Source organism: Pavona decussata, unplaced genomic scaffold (assembly GCF_977016875.1).
Source record: "Pavona decussata unplaced genomic scaffold, jaPavDecu1.1 SCAFFOLD_143, whole genome shotgun sequence".
Taxonomy (NCBI): domain Eukaryota; kingdom Metazoa; phylum Cnidaria; class Anthozoa; order Scleractinia; family Agariciidae; genus Pavona; species Pavona decussata.
Window position 1 is genome coordinate 1812933 of NW_028145556.1, and position 27449 is coordinate 1840381.

Here is a 27449-nt window from a genome sequence, read left to right on the forward strand (position 1 = left end):
AAAACTCAATGAATAATGATACCAACGTCTTAAATGTTGACTGTTTTAATAAAATTATAAATACATCGAATCTTTTGTAAGCCTTCTGCAATAGTTATTTATTTAACAACTTGAACGACGGCCGATTTGTGTTTCTTCCGAATTTTCTTCACTTTCTCAGTCGCATCGGCAAAGAATGTTTCTTGTTTGGCTTCCATTTCGCCTTGAATAAAACGCAAACCAGCTAAGTTAAATCCTATGGTGTCCTGGAATAAAATGTACAGGGAATAAAAGTTGAGAAATTGAAAAAAAGGGAAAGAGACACGAAAATTAGAGTCAAAACTATCAAAGAGGACAGATCTCTCTAAAAGGCGGATATTCCTCAAAGGCGGAAAGCTAGAGCTGGTCTCGGAAGTGCCTCAACACGATTCCTCGACATTTTTTAAAGAAATTAGCTTCAGCCTACTTGATATCTTGAACTTTCTCCTAAGCCTGTAAAGATTCACCCCCCCCCCCCCCCTCCCCCCACCACCACCACCAAAAAAGATAATCACGCTTTGAGGGCGATGTAACAGCAGACCAAGTAACGACAATAAGTAAGCAACATTCACACTTGGTGCTCAAGGATTCTGTCCGGGCACTAACGTCAACACGGATTTTGGTGACTTTAATAACAGACTCGCGCGCAAAATGGGGTACGATTCTCCAACGTCAATTGGACATAATTTTCATTAGTGCTCGGTCATTCCCAGATCCTTTCAATTTGCATACAAATTTCAAAAGTCCTGACAAGGTTCTGTGCAACAAAATTGGGCACCAGTAGTCAGAACGAACTATGTCCAGACTGCATTTGAATACCGCCGCCGAGGTCATTCTTGCATGTGTCCAAGCCTCTTAAATAGTTTCTCACTACGCTTTGACCCATGTTTGGTTATATAACGAGCCGGAGCTCTTGTAGGCTTGATTAAAGGTGTTTTGCAGGGGCTTAAGTTAACACGGTCATGGCGTCGGGTGGTCCACTACATTAAGCGTGATTAGAACAAAAAGCAATTGACTAAGGAATATTATCTTGATGAACGAGTAAGTCCCCATGACAAACATCATACTGAGAAATGCACAGAGACTAGTATGCAGAAGAACACACTCACCCTAAGATCATGAACTCGAGTTTTAGCGTGTTGCCGGAGGGAGTCGATCACTGGCACCAGGACTTGGTTCACAACGATTTGATTGTGGTGAATTCTGCAGAGGATAAGCAAATATAAGCATGATGACGTTTGTGAAAGAACTGCGATGTTAAGCCAGATATGGGCCATGTTGGTACAGCGTTATGGTTGAGTACGGATCATTTATGGTCGTTGCCCAGGCAATTGCGAAACGTGTGTAATGTCAACAGTCAAGATTAAAATGCCATCAGGCTCCCGTAAAAATCATCATCTTTACTCCAGTCGCTTGACTTTTCCTGTTAAACAACTCTCTGAAATCACCGCCAGAAGTAGCTGAAAATAATTGAAAATGGGCCTGAAAATGTAAAGTAGCTTCGGGTTCTAAAAGTCGAAATGTGGGGGGGAAAATGCAACGAAAAAAGTCTAGACTTTTTCATCGGAGTCGCCCCCGCTATTTGCCGCTGGAGTTTCCGATAGCTTCCAATCCCCCGACCCCTTTTCAATCAGGATGTTGAAGTATTGAAAAACGCGAAAGGCAATATGCATGAGGAAAATGTCACTTGACAGCCAAGTTAAAAGTAGGCGGGAGGGGAGAGGACGGGAGGGGAGGGAAGTAAACTCTTACTCAAGCACCTTGATAGACGATTGCACGGTTACAGCGGAAGAAAATAAAAGTTATAACATCAAGCTTGTTTAGGTTGACATACCACCAACCTACAACTCACCTCAGGAGGAAAGAGAGACATCTGCAGGAGAGCTCCACTTCCCAACCACACTAGAGTGAGGAAACAAGCAAAAAAAAGATGAAACGGAGTTGTAGACACTAGAAACTGAAATTGAACCCAGCTACACTCACGACTCAACTCAGTCCAACCCAACAACATAGAGAGTATAAAGGGATAACTACCCCAAGAAAGGGCGAGTGCAAACAAACTGCTGAGACACAGACATTGGTCTGGAAACTGGGATATTTGTAAATAGAAGGGTTAGGCCAGTGTTGGGGCTGTGATTGGACAGTTCTATGACCGTGTTAAGGCTGTGATTGGACAGTAAAGTGTGTTTACCTGAAGCCAGTGATTAAGTAACGTCATCATCTCAATCACAACGCTGAACGGAAGGACAATCAGGGCTTCTTCTAATTCACTGAAAAAAAAAAATGAAAAGAAACTTACTTCTCACCTTAATTCTACTTAAAAATCAGGAAGAATAAAAAAGAGAAATAAAAACTGAACACAGATTTCCATACCTTGAACGAACTTTTTTCAACACTTCGAGAACATAACGGACAGGCTAAAGAAATACAGATGTTTAGTAAGGAAGTATGCTTAAATATCCCAAGGTGAAAACTACTTGTTAACTATTCATGTATAATATTCCGAGCGTCCGAGTATTGTTCAAATATGGAAGCCCATTAAGAGTGCTTTATGAAACCAACCCTCGCTCTGAAAATAACTCGCGATAACTGCAGTCTTAACTGAAATCCAAAATCAAATAAAAAACTCTTCCATAATCTTCCAATTTTGGTTGTTTCCTGGTTACGTTTCGGATTAACTTCAGAAATCTCCGTAATTTGCACCGGTTCCACAACTTAGTTGCGCCCGGGTAGTGTTATAAACCTTTCACCTAAAATCGTTCACACTGTTCATGACCAGTGGCGCTGGTCATGATTCAAACACTAGAGGTGGAAACGTTTTAATTTTGTCCCTGGAAGTACAAATTATATACTTCAACTTGCAGTTCTTACCGTTATATTGCCATAAGCGAGAAGGATTGGATGACTTGAGCGCGCCTGTAAAATGAGACAAAGAATCAGAACGTTTTCACAATTGCACTACCTTCTGTAGTCTGATTCATTATAACTGCGGCGATTTTCCGTTGAATGATCATCCTGAGCTTTTTAACTATTGTCTAAGAAAATTCCTCGTTCAACATGCCCCTAACAAATCACAACAAAGATTACGTCTGCTTGACCAATCAGAAGATCGTGACCTCGATCACAAGCTCTAATTTTCCCGCGCTTGGTGCCGGTTGCATGGTTTTGCATTGCCTTACATTGTTTAAATATCATGCTGTGATAGGCTAGGAGTCATATTAGTGGTTGTGTTAGTCTCGAATGTATAAAGACGATACATACCTTTTGTTTTCCATCGTCTTCCACTGCTGTCTTTGCTGTTTCTTCTTTGTAAAGTTCAATGGCCTCCATTAATCTTTCAGCCTAAAACAAACATTCAATCAATCAATGAATCTTTGGAAACGGGTCCGCTCAAGCCATGCTTGCTTGAGAGTGAGGTGCAAATCGTGTTTTTGTTGCTCAAAAACTATATCCAAAGTACCCAATACAAAAAAACATGAGCTCTTATAGTCTTTTTTTCCCCTCTCCTCTCTCTTCGTTTTTCTTTCTTCTCTCTCGCATCATTCTGAACCTTCTCGGGGGCAGACTTCATGTACGCGTTTCACGAGAAGTGCTCAAGTTTTCATTGGTCACCCTTTCAAAATTCGGGTAGAAATAAATAAATAAATAAATATATAAATAAATAAATAATGTTCTTTACAAACGTGTGGTTTTCTTTGATTGTACCCATGTGAAAAGAAAAAGGAAAAAAAAACGTCTGTAACCATTCTTGCTCGACCTGACAAGGAAAAGTCAATTCCAGTCAGTTCCGTTTATTAATTTATCCAATGGTAAAATGCTATCTGACAAGAAACTTTAGCAGATCATAACAAGAGATTATCATTCTCTTATTTACAATGTCAATTTAATGAGTGTGTGGCTTAGCATATTAACAAGACAGAGTCAAATCAAATAGGCAACTTCCGAGTTGCTGTGAACCTCATTATGAAAGCGAGGCTAAGTGAAAAGCCTTTCATACGAAAATTAGTTTGTTTGCATATGAATGAAAACTAATAATCATAATAAAACTTTGCACTTAACCTCGTTTTCATAATGAGGTTCAAAGCAACTCGGAAGTGGCCTAGGTCACAGTTTTAACATTCGCAAAGTAACGCAGTGAACTTGATCCGTGTAAATCTGTTGCCTCTCAGTACTTACCGCCTTCACAGTCTCCATTGTCTTTTTACCGGCCTTGACAGCTTCGGCATCTGTTTCACCCGGGATCTAACAGATTGACAAGACATAAAGTTTGCGTGGAATTTCTTGCATTTACTTAAGTGTCACGATTTAGCTTGCTGATTAATTAATTCCGGAGCTTGACTCGTACCGAAAGAACCAATTGGTGACTAAGTACGGTATGCAAAGTTTTGTAGGAGTAGTTCTAGCTAAAGTGACACTACTTTGAAGTAGAACTATATTAAGGTCCTGTTTGAAACGATCAAGAATGTTCTTAACTGATAACTTGGCGAATTTCTTAAAATATGAGGAAATACTCTACTATTTTCCGTGTTCCCTGAGAAAATGATGTTGATAGATCACACGAGAAGTCAAATCAAAGACATGCAAATGATTCAAATACAGTGCAGTTTCCTGTAGTTATAAACAGCTAAATGCCTGGTGTTTCACATGGCGTTCCTAGCAGATTCTTACCACTCTCTCTGTATTCTGTACAAGACTTTCTTCATACTCCTGTTCTCGCTCCTGCAACAAACGCATAAAAGGTATAAAACAACTAAACCAACTAACGAAAGCCGTGTATTAAAAAGGGTTTATCACATCGTCCCCAAAAGCAGGCTTTGAATCAGTTGATGTGATTCTAAATTTTGCGTCAGTGATTAAAGTCCTAAAGTGTGATCATTCAAATGAAAGCTACTGAGCAGTACTTTCCTGTGGTGGTCTTTATTATGCTGTACAAAGTGGTTCCAACTTTTGAGTCTGTCGATGACATCCTAAGTGTGACGATTGAAATGAACGCTACCGAGCAGCAGTTCCTTTGTAGGTATCGTACGTACAGTAATCTTTAATTCAGAATATATAGCAAACCTATAGCTAAATGTGCGACGACGGGTTCGCTCGAGACATGCTTGTTTTAGAGTGCGCTGGGTGCGAATCGTTTTTTGTCTTCCAAAAGTCTTCAAAATAGGCAATATTTAAACATTAGCTCGTGTAGTCTATTTTCCCTTCTCCTCTCTCTTCTTTCTTCCTTCTTCTCTTTGGTTGGGGTCGGGCATTCTTGGTGATGAAGGAGTTAACTCTGGTTTCCATGAGCGTAAACAATCGCAGGATAGCAGACACTGTCCACTTGCTCGATTGCAAATGATCACAAAGAGCTGTGTTTCCATATCAACGAGAAGGAGAGCAAACAATCACGAAAGAAAGTGACGAATTATGCCTGCATACGTTCTGTACAGCGAAAGTGGCCAAATCATGAAATAGGAAGTATTATGGTATGAGTTCCGATCTCACGATCGCAAACATTGGTTTCCAAATGATCGTAGAATTGCAACTGTCTTCTTTGATCGTCAGCTATACTGCGGTCGCGGAATCCCAATTGAACGCTGAAAATAGAACATGGTTCTGTCTTCTGCAATGGAAGGATAGCAGACAATCGAATGCAATCACAAAATTTTGTTTCCATGTGGTCGTAGAGCTATTTGCAATCTACTATCTGCAAAAGGCGATTTTCACTATGACGTTACTTTACTACCAGAACACTTCGTTTTTCCTTTCTCATTTATATTTTGTAATCCCAGTGAGGTTTAGATAACAATATCACTAATTTGCAACAGAAAACAACAAACTGAAGGATTCTTTTAGTTGGAGTAAATGATGCCATCGTGAAAATGGCCTATCTTGCGATAGTCTGGGATTGTTTACGATCACATGGAAGCCGGGCTTGACCATTAATTACACATCTTACCTGCTCTCGTTCTTCTTCAACAAACAAAGGTTCATCTGTTCTCTCCCACAGTCGCAGAGATCTGTCATGAGAACCTGTTACCTGGTAAAGTTCGTAAACGTTAGTAAAACAACATGACAACCACTATCCGAATCTCATAAGTAGTATAGGAGGGATGTTTTAGACCATTTTTTGGGTGGAATACATTAACGTCGATGACGTCATAGGCTATTGTCTTGATCTCGTGAAACATTTTTGGCTGACCTTCCCTTCTCCTCCTCATTATTATGAGATCAAGGCAATAGCCTATGACGTCATCGTGTTAATGTATTCTACCGCAAAAAAGGTCCGTTCACCTGTTCTTTTATATAACATCACTTAAAAATAGTAGAATGGTTCGTGTGTTAAGGCTTGTTTAGTATTTATGAGCATGACGCCCCATACAGATCAGTTGAGAAATGTGTTTCTGTGCAGCGTCGCCTGTAAGTCAACGTTCAACTGTTCTGTGTAATTGAGCAAGAAGAATACGAAAAAGAATGGAACCAAAAGAAATTTCACCCCAAGCAGATTTACAGATGGATAACAAAACAAAATGGCCATGGTTAAATCTGCCAAGGACTACAACAATCCAGTCCGTGTATGTGGATTCATGTTTTTGAAACCGGGATTTAGGTGCCCTCCAGAATCTTAAGTTAAGCCTCTGGAATCTTTTGCAAACAACAAAACAAATATAAGATATACCCACCACAAAATCTCCATCTGGACTGACCGCCAAGCACCACACTTCAGCATGATGACCCTTCAAGAAAAATAAACTGTTGAGCACATCTATGATTTTGGACCATTACAGAATCCTTCCCAAATGTTACTGAGTAAAAACTTACCAAAGTTATGTAAAATATTAAATTAAGAGAGATTATGCAGCTCAAAGTCATGGTTCTCATCCTTGTTCTGGAAATTTTATATTTGCATACTGTACTTTTTTCCTCCACTCGAAAACCCGCATTTTCGAATTCAAATTACCGTATCATGTCCGCAATTAGCACTTTGTGACAGACATCGCGCAACATGAATAAAATGGTTTAATGGAAACGAAGAACTCATTCACTGACCTGCAGGGTCATGATATGCTCAAACTTGTCAGCATCCCAATATTTCAAAGTCTTGTCTTTACTAACCGAGAAGAAATAATGAGTCTTGGGCACAAACTACAGAAAGAGAAAATCACGAAGAAGACGGATTAAAGACCTAACGTAAAGTTCGCATGTCTTGCCATCCTTGGGTAGTTTCCTTCAGTGAACTGGTGAGTGCAGACACCAAATCCTGTAAGCTCCGGTACTGGATGCATTTGAAAAATGCAAAGTAATTTCTATTGTTGAAAGCAATCATTGTAGTAAGTTAATTAGGATGAAACGTTTGATTAAATCAGACAGTTGTATGTTCTTGCTGAATGTTGGCGTGATTCAGCTGTAATATTCAACTACTTTATGACAAGAAATGTTTGTAACAACATAATTTCATGACTTTAGAAGGGTGCCTCTTCACTATTGTAATACCAGCTGTTAATGGTTGAAAAAAACTTGTAAAGTGCGAAACATTTGATCTCATGTAAACCTACAGTAACGTAAATAAATAAATACAGTTGAACCTCTCTACAACAGCCACCTTGGGGACAGAAGAAATTGGCCGTTGTGGAGAGGTGGCCGTTGTGGGGAGGTAGGGGTGTAATATGACACCTTTTTTTTGGGAAGTACAAGATGTTTATTGTGCCATGTTCATGCTTACTGTAGCCTATAACGGCAATCCAATCTTAAATAATACATATATAGACAAAATACACAATAAAACGTAAATAATGTTTTGAATCAAAATGTTAACAAGACGAAATGAGGAAGGTTCGCAACATTCGCTATATTATTGTAGACAATTTATGCTTACTGCAGCATATAAATGGAACACAATCAAAATACGTATATCATTAAAATGGATACAGAAACGTAATGTTCCGAAGACAAATGTCGATTACTGCATCAGTTTAAACTGTACTGGCCGTTGTCGAGAGGTTATTTTGGCAGTTGGGGACGCACTTTAGTGGCCGTTGCCGTTGTAGAGAGGTGGCCGTTGTAGGGAGGTTTGAGCTAGAGCTAATGTATGGACTGTCCACCGGGGCAAAAAAATGTGGCCGTTGTAGAGAGGTGGCCGTTGTGGAGAGGTGGCCGTTAGTGGAGGTTCGACTGCAAATAAATGCAAAGAGAAGCCAGAGGCAAGTTTCCATACATGTAACTCTTACGTTATTGACATGCTGATCGACATACCTGAACTGCCATGATACTGAAAAGAGAACAAAATTCAATCACCATTAATTTAAAGATAAGACCTGAAATACATTCTGTCAAGTGGACAGAGTTACCATGGTGGCAAAAAGACTTTCACTGTTAAAGACGGAGAAATGAAGAAGTGTAGAACTAAAGATAAAAGCTGCTTTACTCAATGAAACACTAAAGTCTTACAATCAAGTCTTCTAAGGAGTAAATAAAGCATGTCAAAAGCTTCTCTCCACTTCAAGCACCTTCCAATAAATACTCAATTATTAAATTCAGTCAGTGACACACGCATACAGTACTCTGAAAAAGGAAATCCGTGTTGTCCCAACAAGAGTCGAACCCATGACCTTCCGATTATTAGTTTGGATTGTCTACCACTGAGCTACAGGAGACTCGTGTAAGATAAGGCCATTAAACTATAAGGTTCATGTTTCAAACATCTTGCATAATGCTAGGATTTGAATGTTGATGTGTGGCATATGCACAATGGAATAAATGTGATTGTATATATACTCAATAGACCTTACTTGCTCCATATGCTATTTGCCCATAACAAACCGCGTTATATTTCAGGAGAATCAATCTTTGTCTTTTTGGAAGTAAAGAATGCATGCCAGTGTGAATATGACCAATTCTAAAAGAGACTACTTCCTAGAGTACCATCACATGACCTGTAATGGGGGAACAAATCAACGAAGCGAATGAGGTCTATTACTGTGTTACATGTGCTTACTAATACTGACCTATCTTCATGTCCAAATATTGATTTATGACAGTCACCATAATCCAAACCCCAAATCTTGATGTTTTTGTCAGCCGCTCCAGTGATGATTAAACTGCTGTCCTGTGAACATATAGAAGCAAAACACGGTTACACAAAATCTTGATAACTCAACATCCCAACTTTTGCTGTCTCAAACCAAAGGTTGTCTACTCTGCTCCAATTTACCACATGGTAATTTCATGCAAGATAACTCACACTATCCCGACCAACAACTCAATCCATACACGTTTGTGTTTCTCTCCTCACACCTCAATCCTACATGTAAGGTACAGTCCCAATATCCACCCATTTTACTTCACTGTAACATCTGTAACTTTAATATTTACAAGGCAAATCCTCCACACGGAAAAAGATGGCAGCTCTGCATTTTACCACAACACCTTGCCAACCTAACACAGCCACTAGGCACACAGAAAGGCATATTTTTTTTTTCAGAATTTGTCTCGATAGTAACAACATTGTACATGCTAAGTTTGAAGATTTTTAGAATTTTTCTGTGAGTTTTGTGTGCTTTTAGGGTTTTCAATTGCTAAGGAGTATCGGTAAATGTACCAGTCACCATCGTTTCCAGTACAGTGGATTGTGACTATAACGCCTACATAATGCATAGTGAATCCTGTATACTTACTGAAGAGATGTCCAATGTCATGACAGGAAGTTTATGGCCATACAAAGACAGGAAAAACTGTGGAGAAAATGATGCTTATTAGAGAAAATGTTGGAGTTAAATAAATGCACCTTTAAATGCATAATGTAAAGACAAATAAAGAACAATCTTTCCATGGCACATCCCAAGTCCATATTATGTGAAAAAAAAAACAATTTTCAGCATCACCAAAATATATATTTCAATAAGTACAATAACTTTTCTTATGGAATTCCTCGAGGAGTCAACAAAAGTAGACATCCTGTTCAAGACATAAATTGACTAACCTTAAGTGTGTCAGCAAAGAAAACCTTGACTGTAGAATCAAGAAGACTTACAGCTAACAGTCTTTGATTGGGACTGAAAATGAAAAAAACAAAAATGACAGATTTTTAAAGACTTTATCACAACAGAATAGTGTATATTTAGCACTTTACATTAAAGGAAATAGAAAAGCTGCCTTCAAAACAAAGCAAGATTAAGGAAGTTTGACACAATACCTGTACTTTACACACATCACTTCTTCCTTTAGTTTTAAAGTTTGTACATGAGTGACACTCAGTCTTTTGCTGTTGAAAGAAACATGGCGCTCAGCATCTGTTAAGTGACTAAAATAACAGCAAAACATCATGGAAATCAAGAAAAGTGGCAGTGTTTCTAGTATCAGCTCTACTCACTGGTGATGGTACAGTGGTATTGCACATATTTTGATAATATGTAAATTTGGACATGAACATTGTAATGCAAGTATATCTTGCCTATTCGTGTTTTTTCGCTTGTTATAGTGTACTACCTCCACTACTAGCATACTGTAAAATCCCAGTTGTACAGTTGTTATCCCTGGGCTTATACAATTTTGTAAGGGGTTTTGGGTGGGCTTATATACAGACGGGCTTATATTGGAGGGGGGGGGGGGGGGGCTAATAAACGGAATAAGAAAATGTTCAAAACAAGCTGATAACAAAACATATTACTTTATTTCACTACAAGACCAAATTCAAAGCTCTAACTTTCAATGTAACTGTAAAATTATAAGAAACAAGATCAGACTTTGATCGCAGTTCTTCTTCACAAGGTTAATTTAGGCTCTCCACTTCAAAATCATCTTAATATTCGTCATCATCATGCCATCGTCTGAGTCATCCATCTCAAGGTTAAACCCACATCTTCTCCAAACATTTAATGCTTTCTTTATCAGTATTTGACGAGATAGTAAAAAATCAATGTTCCATACTCAAGGGGTGTTTAGATAAAGATAGGCCTATAAGTGGAAGGGGGGAGGGGGTTTATATCTGGAATAAACGTTTTTATATTAATAGATGGGCCTATAACCGAGGATTTTATGGTAATCCAGTGCATAGAAAACTGTTGATAACTATGCTTATGATTTAACCTCACTGCCTCAACAAGAGTTTTCTTTGAAAGTTAAAGTGCGGCTACTGTTTCCGGGGTCAATTAAACAAAACTGGTCAATCAGATTGCAGGCCAAGAACAATGAATTTCAACCAAAGCCGATTGAACAAATCACGAGTAGACGGAAAACAACAGTTAAAACCCAAAATTTTGGAATTATTCACTGTTCGTTTCATACTGTGATCTGATTGGCCAGTTTTAAGTGACCCAAGTAATAGTACAGTAGTTGCACTGTAAACTTTATTTGATCTCATTATCTTCTTCCAGGTACATGTATTCCATAACCATGCGCACAACATCCTTGACTGGGTGTTAGTTTATGTCTTAGTATACACGTACATGTACATGCCTTTGTTAGTCTCACCTGACTTGTGAGTGTTCAGCATCAGACACAAGTTCAAACTCCCAAAACTTGACAGTGGAATCACCACTGCCAGACACAAAACCACGCTGAAAAAATAAAACAAAAACAAAAATGAACAACAATTGCCTGTGAAAGTATGTACATTGTCTCTTCCTCAAAATTTCAACAAGGATTTTAACAGTATCAAATGGACCCTTTTATCCAGAGCAATGTTGGAGTTTATGTTTCCATAGTAACATTTACAGTTTAATTGTTGTTAAGGATTAAACCATTTTCAGATTGACACATGCCTTGCAGTGTATTACATTTCCCTCATTCAGTGACTAAGATTGGAGTAAATGTGAAAGGAGCACCTTGATGGTCGGTGCTGTGGTAAGAACATGTGGCTCCCAACGAGGTGCACGTACACATGCACGTGGGATCTCACACTTGGGAATATGTGAATTACATCACTTTGACATTGGTTTATTAGCACTTGCCTATGAGGTTTATTCACCAATTTTTCTGTTTATTCCTTACACAATTCCCTTCAGATGAGAGTAAACAGAGGATCTGCATATAACCCAGCAGCTGATGATTGCAGCTAAACATCATTTAGGCCAAGTTAAATTTGAACCAGGGGCTGGTCAGTGGTCCATCTGCAAAGTGTAATGTGGGGGTGCCCTCAGGAAATTTCAGGGAAAAACTGCTTTGCCTGGCATTGCCAGCTTGCCTGCATTTCACTCTCTATAACTTTGAGGTATTTTTGCACCCTGCACTCCCTCCCTCTCAGTGGGGTAAGTATAACTTGGTGGTAAGTATGATAGGTTTTCAACTGAGCCTCTCAGGGTGACTGGTGCAAGGTAGGGTGGCTTGGACTGAGTTGCCACAGTAACCTCCAAGCACCCAGCGGGATGCTACATTCTGCATACCCCCTCCCCTTGCAGCACCTAATCCCACAGCTCATCTCTGGCAATCAGTTAAAAGTGGATTTTCTCTCTAAATAAATATCATGTTTATGAAGAACTAATGGACTATGAAAAGTGAAGGGTGGTGGTGTAATGGTTAGCATAATGAACGTTCAATTAGAAGATGAAAGGCCAGTGGTTCAAGCTTACTGTAGCTTGGCCTATGCATGGTCAAATTGATTCCATGCACAAAAAATTTTATTACGCATTGTTGTTCTCTACCCAGGCATATAAATGGGTACTGGCGACATGAATACTCCTTGCTGTTTGACATGCTAAAGAAACTGGGGTTCCAGAAGCTACATGTATCTATTCTCTAACTTTACACAAAGTTACAGTGTACCTGATATGAACAGAAAGTTAATATCACCCTCAGATTGATCCTTGACATGCAAACTGTTGGGCTCAGCTAATATTAGTAACTATACAGTCATGCAATATCCCTTTTAGCTTGTCCAGCATTGCAGGTTTGTATATAATACCTTATCAGAAGCTAATGAAAGGGACCAAACAGGACCATCATGGGCATCAACTGACTCCAATAACTGTCCAGACGATATGTCGTATATCTCAAGCTTTCCAGCCTGTAAAGTTAATACACAGAGGTTATTAAAAAATGATGTTTTGGTGTTGCATTGTACAGTTTGGGCAGCCTAATTTATTCCAAGACCTAAGTTTTAACCAGGTTTTTGATGCTGTCATAAGGTTTGGTCACAAGCCTTTTGTATCCAGATTGAAAGAAGTACCAATGTTTCTTGTGTTACACGTAAACCACTTAACCACTTGTTCTACGAAGATCCTTGTTGTTGTGCAACTTATGAAAGAGTGATTTATGAAATCAGATTCAACATCGTAATAGTTCTCTCTTTGTAATGACAATCCTGTCATTAGGTAATTAGTGGTTTATTGTTTGCATGTACCTTGGTTCCTATGACGATGTGCCTGTCCCCAGGAACAAACAAAGAACTCAGAGCATATCCTGTACTGAGTGTTCTGATTGGTTGGTGTGATGCTCTGCAGACAAAAAGATGACTTCTTGTGGTTTAAATAAGTAAATATTTTAATTTACCACTACTAGACAAAATTCATGATATCTTGAAATTTTGTAGTCCGAGTGAAGTGACTCTGGCTAAACAGGAACTATGCAGTTTAATTTCTTATTCCAGTTAGGTGTGTGGTTTCAAAGGTTTTGTTAAGTGTTGGAAAATTGGTAGCAACACACAAACATTTTATTTTACAATTAAAAGGACCAGCTTAAAATTTGATTGCAACCACTGAGAACAGGTTTAAATTGCCTTCACTAAACATCATTTTCATTAGAGTCCTGAAAGTAATTCGGAAATGATGGCCAGCATGCCAAATTTAAATATTATTTCACTGCCTGGTTCTCTCATTCAGTAAATTTGTGTGCAATATTTTTTTGAAAGTTTGAATTTACCTGTTCCACACTTTAACTGATTCCTGGGCGCCCGACAATAAGCAGGAACCATCTGAGTTAAAACACAGAGTTCTAAAGAAGAAAATGGTGAAAATTAAATACAAGGTCAACTTTACAATTAAAATACATGTAGAAGTACTATTTTTATGTTTATACTTAAAAAATAAAATAAAATAATTATGTTTATACTTAAAAAATATATATTATACTTAAAAAGCAGGAAATCCTGAAGCATCAATTGGAACTTACAGATATAGCAAACATGGACTACCTAAAATACACATAAATTTAGTATAAGAAAGTTTAAGAGAATGTTTAAGAAAGTTGCTCCTGGAAGGGGATGGGGCAGAATTACTCATGAATAAGGTTACAAAACGTTTGAATGCAAAGGACCACACAATGTACAAAAAAATGTTCCAAGTAACTTTTGCTGCTGGATCTCTTGTAGTAAACATGTGTGAGTTAGACATCACTTTATGTGTAAATAATCAAACCAAAATGATTGCAGGGCTCACACTATGGCAGAGTGATATGAATTTCAATACAGTTTGCTCAATACAAGCACCGTTATGCAATATCACAGAATATACTCTGGCCATTTTTTCTTTTATTTGGTTCTTGTTAGATCCAGTTATTTTTAAGCCAGCAGAGGGTACTCACCTGACATCTGACCGGTGGCCTGGAAGAGTTACCGACGATACACACGATGAATCCACAGGTTTGAGAAAGACTGAGTTCAACTGGATGGTATTATTTTGAAGTGATAACAGCACCTGCAGACAGATTGAAAGAACAAAATAAATCAAAGGCTCCTGTGAGCCAACTCGTGAATGCAGATAACACATAGTAATTGAAATTTAGACGGCTACGGAAACTTCCATGAAAGCTAAAAGAAATTATATCTTTGCCCGATTATGTAACGAAAAATAACCATTCTTGTACTATAAAAATGATTGTTAAATTATTCTGTACAGATTGAATAAGCCGATTATTCTGATGCGCCGATTAAAAAAAAATCACGTGTTTTTTTATTCAAAGTTCATAGAAGCACGCCATGTGCAGCTACGTCATGCAAATTCGTGTCCCCGATAGTCCGGGGCTAGTGGATTTTGCGATCGGGCTAGTGGATTCTAACCATCACTTGCCCGATGGGCAAGTGAAGATTTTTTGGGAATTAAAATTACAAAATTACAGTAGGGCAAGCCGATCTCACAAAGGGAAATCTGTTCAACAAAGTATCGCATTACATTTCATATTTTTCCTTTGGAGTTCAGTCCACGCAATCCTCAAGTAAAAATAATGAACTATGACAAGCTCTTGCTAAATAAGAATTATTTATCGACCGCGTCCTTTTGCTTTCCCATAAATTACCAGTTGTTAATTTCGAAAATGAAACATTTTTCCCTTTGAAACCTCTATGAAAGCTGACAAGATCTTTAAGTGTTCATTTCACCAGAAATTTGCATAATTTTGTTTACGACGTCAATGATGCGTAACATGGCACGTTCCGCTTTCGCGTGAAAACTGACAAATTAAATTATTTTTAATTAAATTATTTTTAATTCTTAAAAGAAACCGCACTCTGTAGAAAAAAACGAAAAAAACCTATAACTTTGCTCAGATTCAACGAAAAATCTCCATTCTTACACTAAAATGATTGTCAAATTATTCTCTACAGAATGAATGAGAGAATTCTGACGCGTCGTGAAAAAAATTTTCACGCTTTTTTTTTTTTCACTAATTGAGTTTACGACCCCGGACTTTCTGAAAAACTGAAAAAACTTGTAACTTTGCTCAGATTGAACGAAAAATCTCCATTCTTGCACTAAATGATCGTCAAATTATTCTCTACATATTGAATAAGAATTTCCTGATGCGCCGTGAACAACAAATGTTCGCGTGTTTTTTTCCACTAATTGAATTTAAAACTCATTCACTGCACACGCCCGAAAGTTAACGACAAAACCGACCGACCGACCAAGTCAAATGCCAGCTACCGCTATAACTCGTTCATTGCGCTACGCGCATTCACGAGTTAATAACTAAAGACGAGTAATAATCAAAGATTAGGGAGTGCGTTTGATGATCTTAATTCCAGGCTCTCTCTCCTTTGTGATGTCATCCACCCCTACAAAAAAAAAATGCAGGGAATGCCAAATACTCGTCCCAAGATCCATTCATTCAATTAATGTTGTCCCATGCAATCTCGATTCCAATCTGTATTAGGATTGCGTGCCTCCTACGTCGACCGCAATACCTTTCTGAGGTTTAACTATTTTTCTTTATGACAGAGGAAAGGAAAAGAAAAATAATGATATGAAGACACCCACTAAACAATTAAAGAAACCAAAAAATTACCTTTAAATCATTTGCAATTTTATCAAAGTACAAGTCAAACGATCTGCAATGATAAAATCAATTATTAACAATTAAATCATTTTAATTTATTAATATCTTATTTCAAGGTTGAAAATATTTGAAACTTTGCATAAACCTTTTGGATACATTCATTTGCATAAATTATGATAATTTATGTGGATGACTATTCACACACTAATAGTGAAGAAAAAAATTGTTTTTAATTAAATATTACATTATTCTTACTTGATCTTAGAGCGCAATTTAACGGAATGTATTCTTTGCAGTTCATCTTCTACTGTTCTTGTAACTACTGGATCTGTTTCTAATTCCTGAAAATTAAACAAAAGGACTGTTAGAAAACTGACATAGAGTAACTTGTCAGGAACAGAATTATGACAAAAACAACCATCTCAAACAACGTGATACGAAATCTATTCAAAATTTCAAATTAAGATAAGTTAACAAATTGGCAAGAGGAATGATTATAGTACCTTGCTTGTATCTTCTCTCTTTGCTTTTTTTCTAAATGAAGAGCATTTTAAATAAATAAATTTATTTAGGTCAAGCAACAGAAAATAATCATGATTTTTGTTGTCATTAATTATGCAATGGGTGTGAAATTAATTAAGCACTGTAACAGAGACCTACCATTGACAAATTCTCTTTGAGCTGTTATTATGAATTAAGGTTGAACCTTGCAACCTATTGTGCAATCTATTTGAGTGTTGATGCCATTGACAAGCAAACATACTGTAGGAGGTGCGGAAGTGTGTCTAGCAGGACCTGTGGAGCAGAAATGGGCTCTCCCGGGGAAGAACAGATCAAGACATACCAGGGGCTGGGGTAACCACATAGTCTTAAGTAGGATGACTGGGAATCAAAAAAGTTCATCCTACTAAAAGTAAAGATTAGGTGGAACTAGCAATCAAAAGTCCTGGACTACAATGGTCTGAAAGTGAATGTGCCTGCAATAGCGTGTGGCCCATATCCTAGGCACTATCACTGGGAATTTTAGGATCCATGTAGGGGGGGGGGGGATTAGGCTTAGGGAAAAAAGTGGATGGTATCGGGGGCACCCATCTCAGAAAAATTTTGTTTGTCAGCACAGATCCATCGACAAAGACTAAACTTTATTACAACTACATATAATGTGTGATTTTGTGCTTGCAAACATCCACCATTTCTTTTATCCAAGGCAGTGCATTAATAAAAACACACTAATACCAACCTTTGTTTTTTTAATTTCTTTTGCAAGTGTTTCTGAATTTCTTCCTCATTTAAAATCCTAAACAGTTCTAGCTGTGAATCATTGCCCTACAAGGTTTGCAGAAAGAGAGGTTAATTAACTTAACATTACACATAAGACAAGGTTAAACAGAAAGGTCAGGCATAACAGGGGCCTGGCCTGGCCATTCTCACCTTCAGTTGCCACTCAACGATCACAGCGTAAACAACCGACAAACAACATGTGTCTTTTTCTTCGCCTTTTACCAATAAAATTGGTTTAGTTTTCAGAATAGCCCTTGTTAAACAAATTAGAACTCGATATCTTATATTTCTGTGGTGATATTATATCATTTTGAGGCATATTTTTCAGGGGACGCTTGAGTCAACTTGCATCACACACTCACAAAGGTGTGAAATGGAGGAGGGGCTTACCCTTTTATAGTGGAACTTCTTGTTTAACCCTTTCACTGCTTCAAGGACGTACTGAGTACATCCTTATCAGTTTACTCATATGCTATGAGGACGTACTCAGTACGTCCTAAGTTACAGTGCTTGTATGAATAATACCACACATAGAAAAAATAATCAACCACATTAAATAAACTTATGAGGGCCTGGTAAAAGACTGGTAAATTGGGTGACAGATACATGATCGAAAAAACCTACAAGATTTGTTTTTCTTGTCAACTGCAAAATATCCACCATCTTGGATTTTCACATGTGGTTTTTGGGTGAATTTTGTGATTACTTCATCCTTTTTTCGCTTGAAACTTACGAGCACTGAGTGGATACACAGCTGATGATGTTCTAGAGAGGCTTTGGAACGATTCTGCTGACCCGTAAGACATTTTTAGCAATGAATTTGACGGCGAAAGTGATGAAAATTATCGCGACGAGTCTGGTCTGCACACGGGTAAAAAATTGGCCCGTAGCAAAAGGGTTAAATACAAATTAACTTTTTCACTTTGGTTAGTGACAAAATTAAATAACTCAACATGTCAATTAATAATAAAAATCAGCCTAAATAAAAGGCATTTTGAAAACATCTTGACTTCTCTTTAAAATTTAAAAATAACAATTGAATTTATTTTGAGTTCGAATAAAATGATCGCCAGTTATTACTTTTCTGTTTTCCAATGTATGTAGAAAAAAAAATTAAAAATTGAATAATTATTAGTCTTACCAGACATCCCAAGAAAGTTTGCGATGAGTCTGCCATCACTGATACCACTCTTTCGTGACTATGACGGAAAATTGAACCAATCAAAGTGCAGGACAGCTGACTTCCCTGAAATAAAAATATATATTCATAAATGCATTATTAATGAAAAGGAAAACAGTGCACATATGCATAAGATTTTGCATAGCTGACAAATGAACACAATTTAAATAAATTTCTTGGATCTAGAAGAAATGAATCTTGCCTTAATCAAATTCAGAACTGGACGAAGCCAGACACACTACCAACTTTTTGTCAAAGAACCAAAAATCACTTCTCAAGAGTGTTCCCCCCACCCCCACCCCCTGAACTGATCTACAGTCAACTGATCCCCTACCAATGCAGCATAGGGTGCTAATTAAAAAATACCAATGAAATGTATTTTTCAAGATGGTTTCATAAAACCAGGTGAAAGAGCCAAAAATACATACATTAGTAAATTATTAATTTTATTATATTCAATTTGTTCTAAAATGCAGTATAGGTTAGTTCTACTTTGAGCCCTTCAATTTCTTGATATTTACATTGTCCCTAAACATCAACTACTACATGTAAAACTTTGTTTCATGAACCACTTAATCAAAGCAACTGTATACCTCATCTGTTTTGTCTTCTGTTTCATCATTCAACCCTGCTTCCTCAGCACTGCGTTTCGCTTGTTTTTCAGCATCTTTAGTTGAATCTTCCATATTGCTCTCAACACTGCTTATCTTCCACACTCGTAATTCACTATCTGAACATCCTGTGATCAATCTTGTTTCCTCTTGGACAACTGTGAATCCCCAAACCTTGAAAGGAAATCACATACACCATTAGTGTACGATTTAATTGATGAATCAGTTCATTTATCTCACAACAGTATTCAGAAAGAGTGAAGTTATCCAACAGGATAAAGAGGGTGGCAAAATGTCTTTGTGTGATCAGCAAGAAAGCTGATTCCTAATGCATTTTGAAACATCTTTTGTTTAAATTACATTCATCTTGTTGCATTTACAGCATGATGTCACCAACCAGGGACTGTCACGTCAGTCACACCACCGCAGGATATTAATTTGTTGTCCTCTTTCCTCTGCCATTTTGCTGCATAAACTTGCTGTTACTCAATGAAAAAATTGGGGCAACAGAGAAAAGTCCAGAAAATCAAGATCCAGGAAATTGGAGTTTGACTGTGTCATCACTGATCAATAATATTAATAACAAAATTTAATAACCGTCTGGTAACCATTGCCTACTAACCTCGCTTCGGTGACCAACAAGTGTAAGAAAACAGTGCTGTGTATCAAGATCCCAGAACTTTACAAAGCTGTCTTTAGAACTGAAAACCACAAGTCAAAACATAATGTGACTACAATGATATTTAAAAAATTATCAACAATTTTGTTCTATAATTATATTAAATTTTCTGCTGTGATTATTGAAAAACCTGACCCACCTTGTTATTAGGATGTTCTCGCTTTTCATGAAATAGCATTGAGTTATTAATCCTTTGTGGCCTTTGAAACTGTTAATTTAAAAAATAGACAGTACAATAAATAAATAAATATTAAGTAAATAAGTAAATAAATAAATAAATAATTGGCATATCCAGGACAGTTCAACACTGGTTTGGGAGTGGCTCAGAAGAAAATAAGTCCTTCCTTTCTCCTTTCAATGACTCTGACATTGGGCAAAGGAGTTTTCAATGGGATTCCTATTTCATTAACTTGCGACTGAAAAAAACATGTTTTTAAATCAGGATAAAATCAGCAAGTGCCCAATTATTACAAAATGAACATTGTAATTATGTTGACTTTATCTTGTTCTTCACACTTTACACTTGCTCGGATTACACAGCATCTGATTATTTATACTCCAACTGAGAAACTTTTTTAAATAGACATATTTTTAAATATAATTTAGTATTAATAGTATTTTTCTATCCTGTATTATTGTTGTATTTTAAATTGTGTATTTTTACTTTTTCACCGTAACTTAGGATATGTATTTTTATCCTTTGATTGAATAAAGACTATTATTATTATTATTATTATTATTATTATTATTATTATTATTATTATTATTATTATTATTATTAGTAGTAGTAGTAGTAGTAGTAGTACATACAGCACGTAGTGTATTGTGGTCAGCAAGTTAAACTCTACATGTACATTTATCTGAGGTCATGATTTTCTTCAACAAGAAACTTCACCTGACTCTACACTGCCTCTCTCTCTAGTAAGCTCATGTACAAATGGCTACTACCATACCATTGGAGATACATAGCAAAATGTGAACAAGGTATTAACCTTGTGATAGAGCAGAAGTTGTAATATTCCTAAAGGGGTACTGAAGGGAATACAAAACAGGAAAATAAAATAAATGAGCTACCTACCGGTACAGACCAGCTTCATTAATGGTGTCCCACACAATCACATCAGTGTCCTAAATAAGAATTTTCCAACATAATTATTAATTAGTAGTGAATTTAAATATATGACCATCCTTGTCTCAAAGATAAACCAATGTATCATGCACTTGTAAGACTGTAAGAGGATCTATTGTAACAACAAAAGAATTGATAAGCACAAGATAACAATCACCCTTGATCCAGAGACAAGCCTTCCACCAGATTCATCAAACTTCAGCACAGAAACTGCGGACTTATGGCCACTGCAATATGTAAAAACTGTTCGTCAGTATTATCACCATCATCATCATCATCATCATCATCGTCACCATCATTGTCAGATTAAATACAAAATATTGACGGCAGACTGATCCCAGATTACAATGTATAGAATGGATTTAGACACCATGGAATTAAATATTTCATTGATTGCTTTACCTGAAGGTTACTTGGCAACTTTTATCTTCTAACTTCCACAGTTTGATTGTTCCATCTTCATACCTACATGTAACAATAAAGATAACACTTTACATTTTGATGATTTTACCACCTATAGGTACATTCAACTACTTGTTTCAAATCCCACACTTGACGTCACCATGAGCCCCTTAGCCCTCCCCCCTTTGCCCCTTCCCACTTCAACAGACAGTGGGATTTGGCCCTAACTGCTGCACTACCAGTATATTTCCTGTTGTGATATAAACTCCTACAACCCCGTATAAACCATTATTTCTTAGGATTGCTAAATTACAGGTGTATATGTATGTGTATAAAGAGGTTTGCTTCAGGTCTAGAGTTGTCAGCCCATGTGTGAAGCTGGCACAAATGTCTCCAGTTTAGAAGTGTGAGATCAATATGCCGATCCTGAAGGTTCCTACAAATTGCATTGTGCAGTTCCAGAAAATATCCGTAATCCCCCCCCCCTGCCCACCCCCAACAGAACTACAGAAGGTATTTTTGCTAAGTTACACCCCCTCCTCTCAAGAAATTCCAGTTTAGCTTAATACACTGCTTCTAAAATTTTGACTTTTATGACCCCCCTCCCCCTAGGAATTTACGATGACCTTCCATGGGGTGGTATGGATTTTTTCTGGAACTGCACATTGAGTCTACAGGTGTTAAGATATAATTACCTTGTAGCAGAATTTTTTTAAAATCAAATTTCAGCATTCCTTACCCAACAGCTAAGACTTGTTGATCTGGACTAACTCGCAGAGCAGTCACCTCATGCTTCTCACCCTTCAGCACAGAAACCTGTTATATTTCATCAAAATAATAATAAAATAAGAATGCTGCTATAGTCATTTTGGTGGGGTGTGATCTTGGGAGCAGGGTAGAGCACCCGCCTTCCACCAATGTGGCCCGGGTTCGATTCCCGGACTCGGTGTCATAAGTGGGCTGAGTTTGTTGGTTCTCTATTCTGCTCCGAGAGGTTTTTCTCCGGGTACTCCGGTTTTCTCCTCTCCTCAAAAACTAACATTTGATTTGATTTGATTTGTGTTGTGTTTAGTTGAGTTGATTTGAATTGCTTTGATTTAAAAGGGGATACCCTCGATAGGGATAACCTCTGGTATCTCCTGTTCATGGTATCGATGTTTACATTGATCAGATTGAATAAAGCCTTATTATTATTATTATTATTATTATTGGTTTTCGAAACCATGACCCTAATTCAGAGCAAAATACAGTCAAACCTGTATTAAGCAGCACTGTATGAAGTGGTCACCCTCTATTAAGCGGTCAGTTGTAAAAGACCCAAAAATAACAGGGCTGTACATGCCTTAATTACTGTAATTCTGACCTGTATTAAACGGTCGCCTCTATTAAGCAGTTGCAATCACCCTTAACTACCTGTAAGTTCCAACATGCTTTTTCGATTGTCTTGACCTGTTTTAAATGGTCAAATATGGTAACAAATAGTTTGCCAGGCAATTGAATTTATAACGACCTAAAATACTGAAAAAGATCTGCGATTAATGTTTAATTTATTAGTCCATTTCTATACCATGTTCTTCTTTGTCATTCCATTTAATCGCAGCAGTTTCTTAACTGGAGGGGCGGTGTGTGGATATTAAAAAAGGAATGTCCCGACCAGGTTTCTAAAATCCATATCTATTTTCTACTTTCAGACAAGAATGGTAAGAATCTGTCTCCTGTTTCAGACCAAAACGGTCAAAAAAGCATTACCCTAATTAATAAGCGCCACGCATACCTTCAATGTACAATGCATATAGGTCATAGAGGGGAACACCCCGAACAGGATCAGAGTAGCCTTTGGCTCGAAATGACATTGATCATTGGTGATTGTCTGTGATCATGTGAAACCAGCTCACTAGCACTTCAATTTACTCTACAGAGTTAATTCTCTGATTTCTCAGTCGTATAACCAGTGTTGCGGCAGCGCGGCGCAGCAATTCATGTATCCTACACATAAAATCCAGGAGTAGAATCCCACGTCACCTTTCTCTTATACATTTTACATTTACATTAACCATATTACAAGCATTCCCTCTCTACAAAGCTTATACTGTATGCTCGGATTTGGTCAGGTTGGTGAAGGTTCTCAGTGTTTCAGCTTGCGGACCCCACTCTTAAAAACATTACGACTTGGGGCTGTGGCTAATGTGGAGGGCAAACTGTTCCACTGCTTTATAGTTCTAGGTAAAAAGCTGTATTGAAGATAGGTTTTCTTTTCATGGGGAATTGTAAAGGATTTGGCGTGACTATTTCTAAAGTGTCTCGTAAGTGGTATAAGTTTTTAGAAAGATCAACTTCAACTAGGTTATTTACAATTTTGTATAATCTTTGGCCTGCTCTTCGCTGCTTGAGACTGCGCCAGCCAAGCTCATCAAGCATGGTAGTGACACTTGCTTCGCGTCTGTAGTTGTTACAAACAAAGCGGGCAGCTCTTCTCTGTACCATCTCAATTTTATTTTGGTTCTCTTGAGTGAAAGGGTCCCATATATTAGATGCATACTCAATTTGTGGTCAAACAAGAGTCTTGCATGCATTAGCTTTGATGTGTTTCTGGTGAATTTGTAGGTTTCATTTGAGAAAACCTATGGATGAATTAGCTTTCTTAACTATGAAGCATATGTGTTCGTTCCAGGACAGCTTATGGTGAACAGTGACGCCAAGATATTTAACTGCATCTTTTCCCTTAAGGATCTGGTTGTGTAGGATGTAATCATGAGTGAGGGGGTTCCTGCACCACGTGACTTGTAACACATGACATTTGTCCAGGTGGAAAGACATCTGTGATCTATGTTCCCATTCTTCAAGAAGTTTGAGATCTTTTTGTAAGATGGCAGCATCAGTTTCGTTAGTCACAGCCAGATACACAAAAGTGTCATCTGCAAATAGTCGAACTTTGGACTGTAATTTAGCTGGGAGATCATTTCTATTAATATATACTAAAAATAGTATAGATCCAATCACGGATCCTTGAGGTACGCCGCTTGTTACTGGAATCCAAGAGGACATTTTCCCTTCGCATAATACTCTTTGTTGTCGTTTATGCAAGAAACTCTCTATCCACTGATTGATAGAACTATTGATACCATATTCTCTGAGCTTGCGTATTAACTTCTTATGGGGTACATACTGTACTCCCGGCATAGTAAATCGAACGTTCGAAAATCGAACTCAATCGAACTCAATCGAACTCAATCCGTGGATTGAGTTCGATTGAGTTCGGCAATCGAACGAAATCGAACACCAGACTTTCAGTGAGTTCGATTTCCGAACAAATCGAATTCAATCGAACAAATCGAACTCAATCGAACTCAATCCATCTGATTGTGTTCGATTGAGTTCGGAAACCGAACTCATTCGAACACAATTTAATTGATTGAGTTCGATTGGCTCTGGTAAACCTATACAAAGCAAGCCCAAAGCAAGCCCATTAAAGCAGGTTTTTCTTGTGCTTTGTTACAATTTATTCAATAACAGAAACCTCATTTATAAACTATTCACGGCAGTTAAGAGAACAGAACAGAACAGAACAAAGCTATCATTATTCCCGCGGGCGTATTCCGAAATTGTCGTACCCTTTCCTTTTTTAGCTAACTTACAATTCCGGAGTGACAAATCGAAGGGTTACTTTTATGCAAAAATACAAGCAAATTACTAACCGCGACACAGGCAACGGCACACAGTAGATGAATAATTAACAAAAATATCTAACTAACAATATACATGATTCTCTCAAATTCATCTTGGACAATTAACAGTGACCAAGAGAGTAAGAGGTGAACGAGCGCCAGAATATTGGACGTTTGGGAGCATCTTACTGCCATGATAGAAAGCATAAATAGTAGATGCAACAGTAAAATTATTTTTCTCCTCAGATCAAAATCAAAGTAAATGATCAGATGTTCGTGTACATTTATTTCTTGAGTGTCAAGAGTTATCTTGCCCCGCGCTCTTAAGAGTGTACTGCTTGACGATGACAAAGCACTGTTCTCGTGGAAGGGAGAGCTGATTGAATTCTCTGGTACCTCGCGTAGTTCCTCTGTATGTAAATTCACTGAATCCGTAGAAGTAACAGTAACAGGCCAATTATCGTCACAAGTGTCATTTTGCATCTGTCTGGCCTGTGTTACCTTTTCAATTAGTTTTGCTTTGCTCTCACTTGATTTGAAAGACACACCCATCTCCATAAGTACTTCGCGTAGTAATATAACAGTCATATCTTTAGGATCCCCAGCTTTAATTTTTGCAATTTTCTCTTGCTTTTCTTTCTCCTCCTGCTTAGCACGTTTTGACTCTGCAGCTATTAGTGCAGGCAACCTTTCTGAAATGAACCTGTGATCTTCTTCCGTCATAACAAATCGACTATTATCTGCCTCTCCATTCAGGACAAGAATACATTCTCTCCTATTACACCAAATATATCTGCCAGTTTCCTTGTAGATTCTAGGAGGATGGTCAGACTCTTCGTTGTCTCCATTAAAAGCAGGACTTTTTTTAACTTATCTTTAGATTTTTAGCCAAGTTTCTGTTTTGTTTTTTAAATTCTTGAAAAAAACTGTTGACATGACGACATTTCCTGTGCTCACGGTGAGGGAAATTATGGACTTTTATTACGCCATACACGTGTGAAAATTTTATAACTCTCGAGATACATAATTTATTATCCGGGATTTAATATCTAGTGACAGGGTATTACATTTGTGATAGAAATGCAAATTACAGCTTCAATTCTAATAGTCCAATAAATAATTTTGTTATCTCCCAAGTCATCTCCCTGGTCATCTGTAGCGCTTCTCGAGTTTGTCTCCCCGGGTTCTCCCGGTCTTTGTTGTTGCCGCCTCAGCGAAACAGTTTCCATCGACCATTGAAAGGGTCACAACTATGACAGTTTGCCACACGCGTTCCTTTATATCCCGGGTTCACGTTGACCGGGCAATGAAGGGCTAATTGTCCGCGCTCTTTTGCAATTCGGAATGCACGGCCTTTCTCGCCTATTTTCTTTTAAACCTGGAAAGCTTCGCCATCCTTGACGTCAAAGCGACATTCCTGGTAGCTTTTTTACTACGCATTTGAACCTTACAATCCACAGCGCATCTGAAGCCATTTCTGCGTTATTTCTTCGTTTACGAAAAACACGTGCGCTACACTCCGGACTGAAGTAACTCGAGCTCCCAAGATGATCTGGTTATGGATTTTCAAAGCCTGTTTTACAGAAATCACGAGTTCGAAAATCGAACGTTCGATTGAGTTCGATTGATTTTTTGTCTTTTCGGTGAGTTCGATTTCGTTCGATTGCCGAACTCAATCGAACTCAATCCACGGATTGAGTTCGATTGAGTTCGATTGGGTTCGATTGGAATTTAGTTCGATTGGGTTCGATTTACTATGCCGGACTTCATGTAGACCATACACTGCAGAGTTTATCACTCTAATATCTCGTTCTTTAGAAAAGCCGAGTAACCGAGTTTACTTAACGTATAAAAACACCGACTCTGGATTACGTATTTCAATCTGTAAACTCATTACTGTACACTGAACGTTAACCATGTCCACTTACTTTCTCTCCGCGCCTCGCATCCCAAATAACAACACTTTCAAGCGCGGGGCATGCTGCATAGAGACTGATTTGATTGCTTGTCTTGCTAGTTCTTCTCCTGATGAAAACGACGTTAGCTTTCAAGCTGCAAACAACGCCAAAACAAGCAGATTGTACATATCTAAGGTAAGCTTTAGTGAGAACCATGACTGTTCTTTTCAACGCACGTGAAGTTGCTGGACAGGACTTCGTAACCGCTCCTTAAAAACGGGCCGCGTGAAGTCTGGAAGCGATCAAAGTACTTCTCCTCTTCGCTTGCCCTCTTCCCAAGATTTTTGTGAGAGTTCACAAAATCATTTTACGATTTTCAAATCTTTTTTACGCGTAAGTGAAGG

General features: G+C 37.8%; 1 protein-coding gene across 1 annotated transcript; it reads right to left on the reverse strand.

Annotated features, from left to right (window-relative positions):
• Positions 1-13: 13 nt before the first annotated feature.
• LOC146466544 (WD repeat-containing protein 3-like) lies at positions 14-27297 on the reverse strand. Its single transcript, XM_085127283.1, has 35 exons — positions 27076-27297; positions 22222-22298; positions 21483-21545; positions 21238-21307; positions 21030-21079; positions 20091-20159; positions 19895-19973; positions 19255-19446; positions 18623-18727; positions 17441-17526; positions 16704-16734; positions 16456-16541; positions 16210-16252; positions 14512-14624; positions 13852-13923; positions 13334-13427; positions 12896-12997; positions 11467-11552; positions 10190-10258; positions 9977-10049; positions 9672-9728; positions 9003-9103; positions 8251-8266; positions 7048-7143; positions 6681-6734; positions 5957-6037; positions 4687-4737; positions 4195-4260; positions 3280-3360; positions 2890-2934; positions 2392-2435; positions 2210-2288; positions 1871-1920; positions 1128-1221; positions 14-245 (listed from the first exon to the last, which is right to left on the reverse strand). Exons 1-35 carry the CDS (start codon positions 27259-27261, stop codon positions 99-101), a joined length of 2808 nt encoding a protein of 935 aa, XP_084983409.1. The 5' UTR covers positions 27262-27297; the 3' UTR covers positions 14-98.
• Between the last annotated feature and the right edge of the window lie 152 nt (positions 27298-27449).

What these genes read in the sequence shown, in the direction of transcription:
- LOC146466544 (XM_085127283.1), bottom strand. Translation starts at nt 27,261, where the DNA reads ATGGTTCTCACTAAAGCTTACCTTAGATATGTACAATCTGCTTGTTTT. An exon ending in ATGCGAGGCGCGGAGAGAAA is followed by an intron (nt 22,299 to 27,075) that starts GTAAGTGGACAT and finishes GAAATATAACAG; the next exon opens with GTTTCTGTGCTGAAGGGTGA. An exon ending in AAATTGCGCTCTAAGATCAA is followed by an intron (nt 16,253 to 16,455) that starts GTAAGAATAATG and finishes TTATCATTGCAG; the next exon opens with ATCGTTTGACTTGTACTTTG.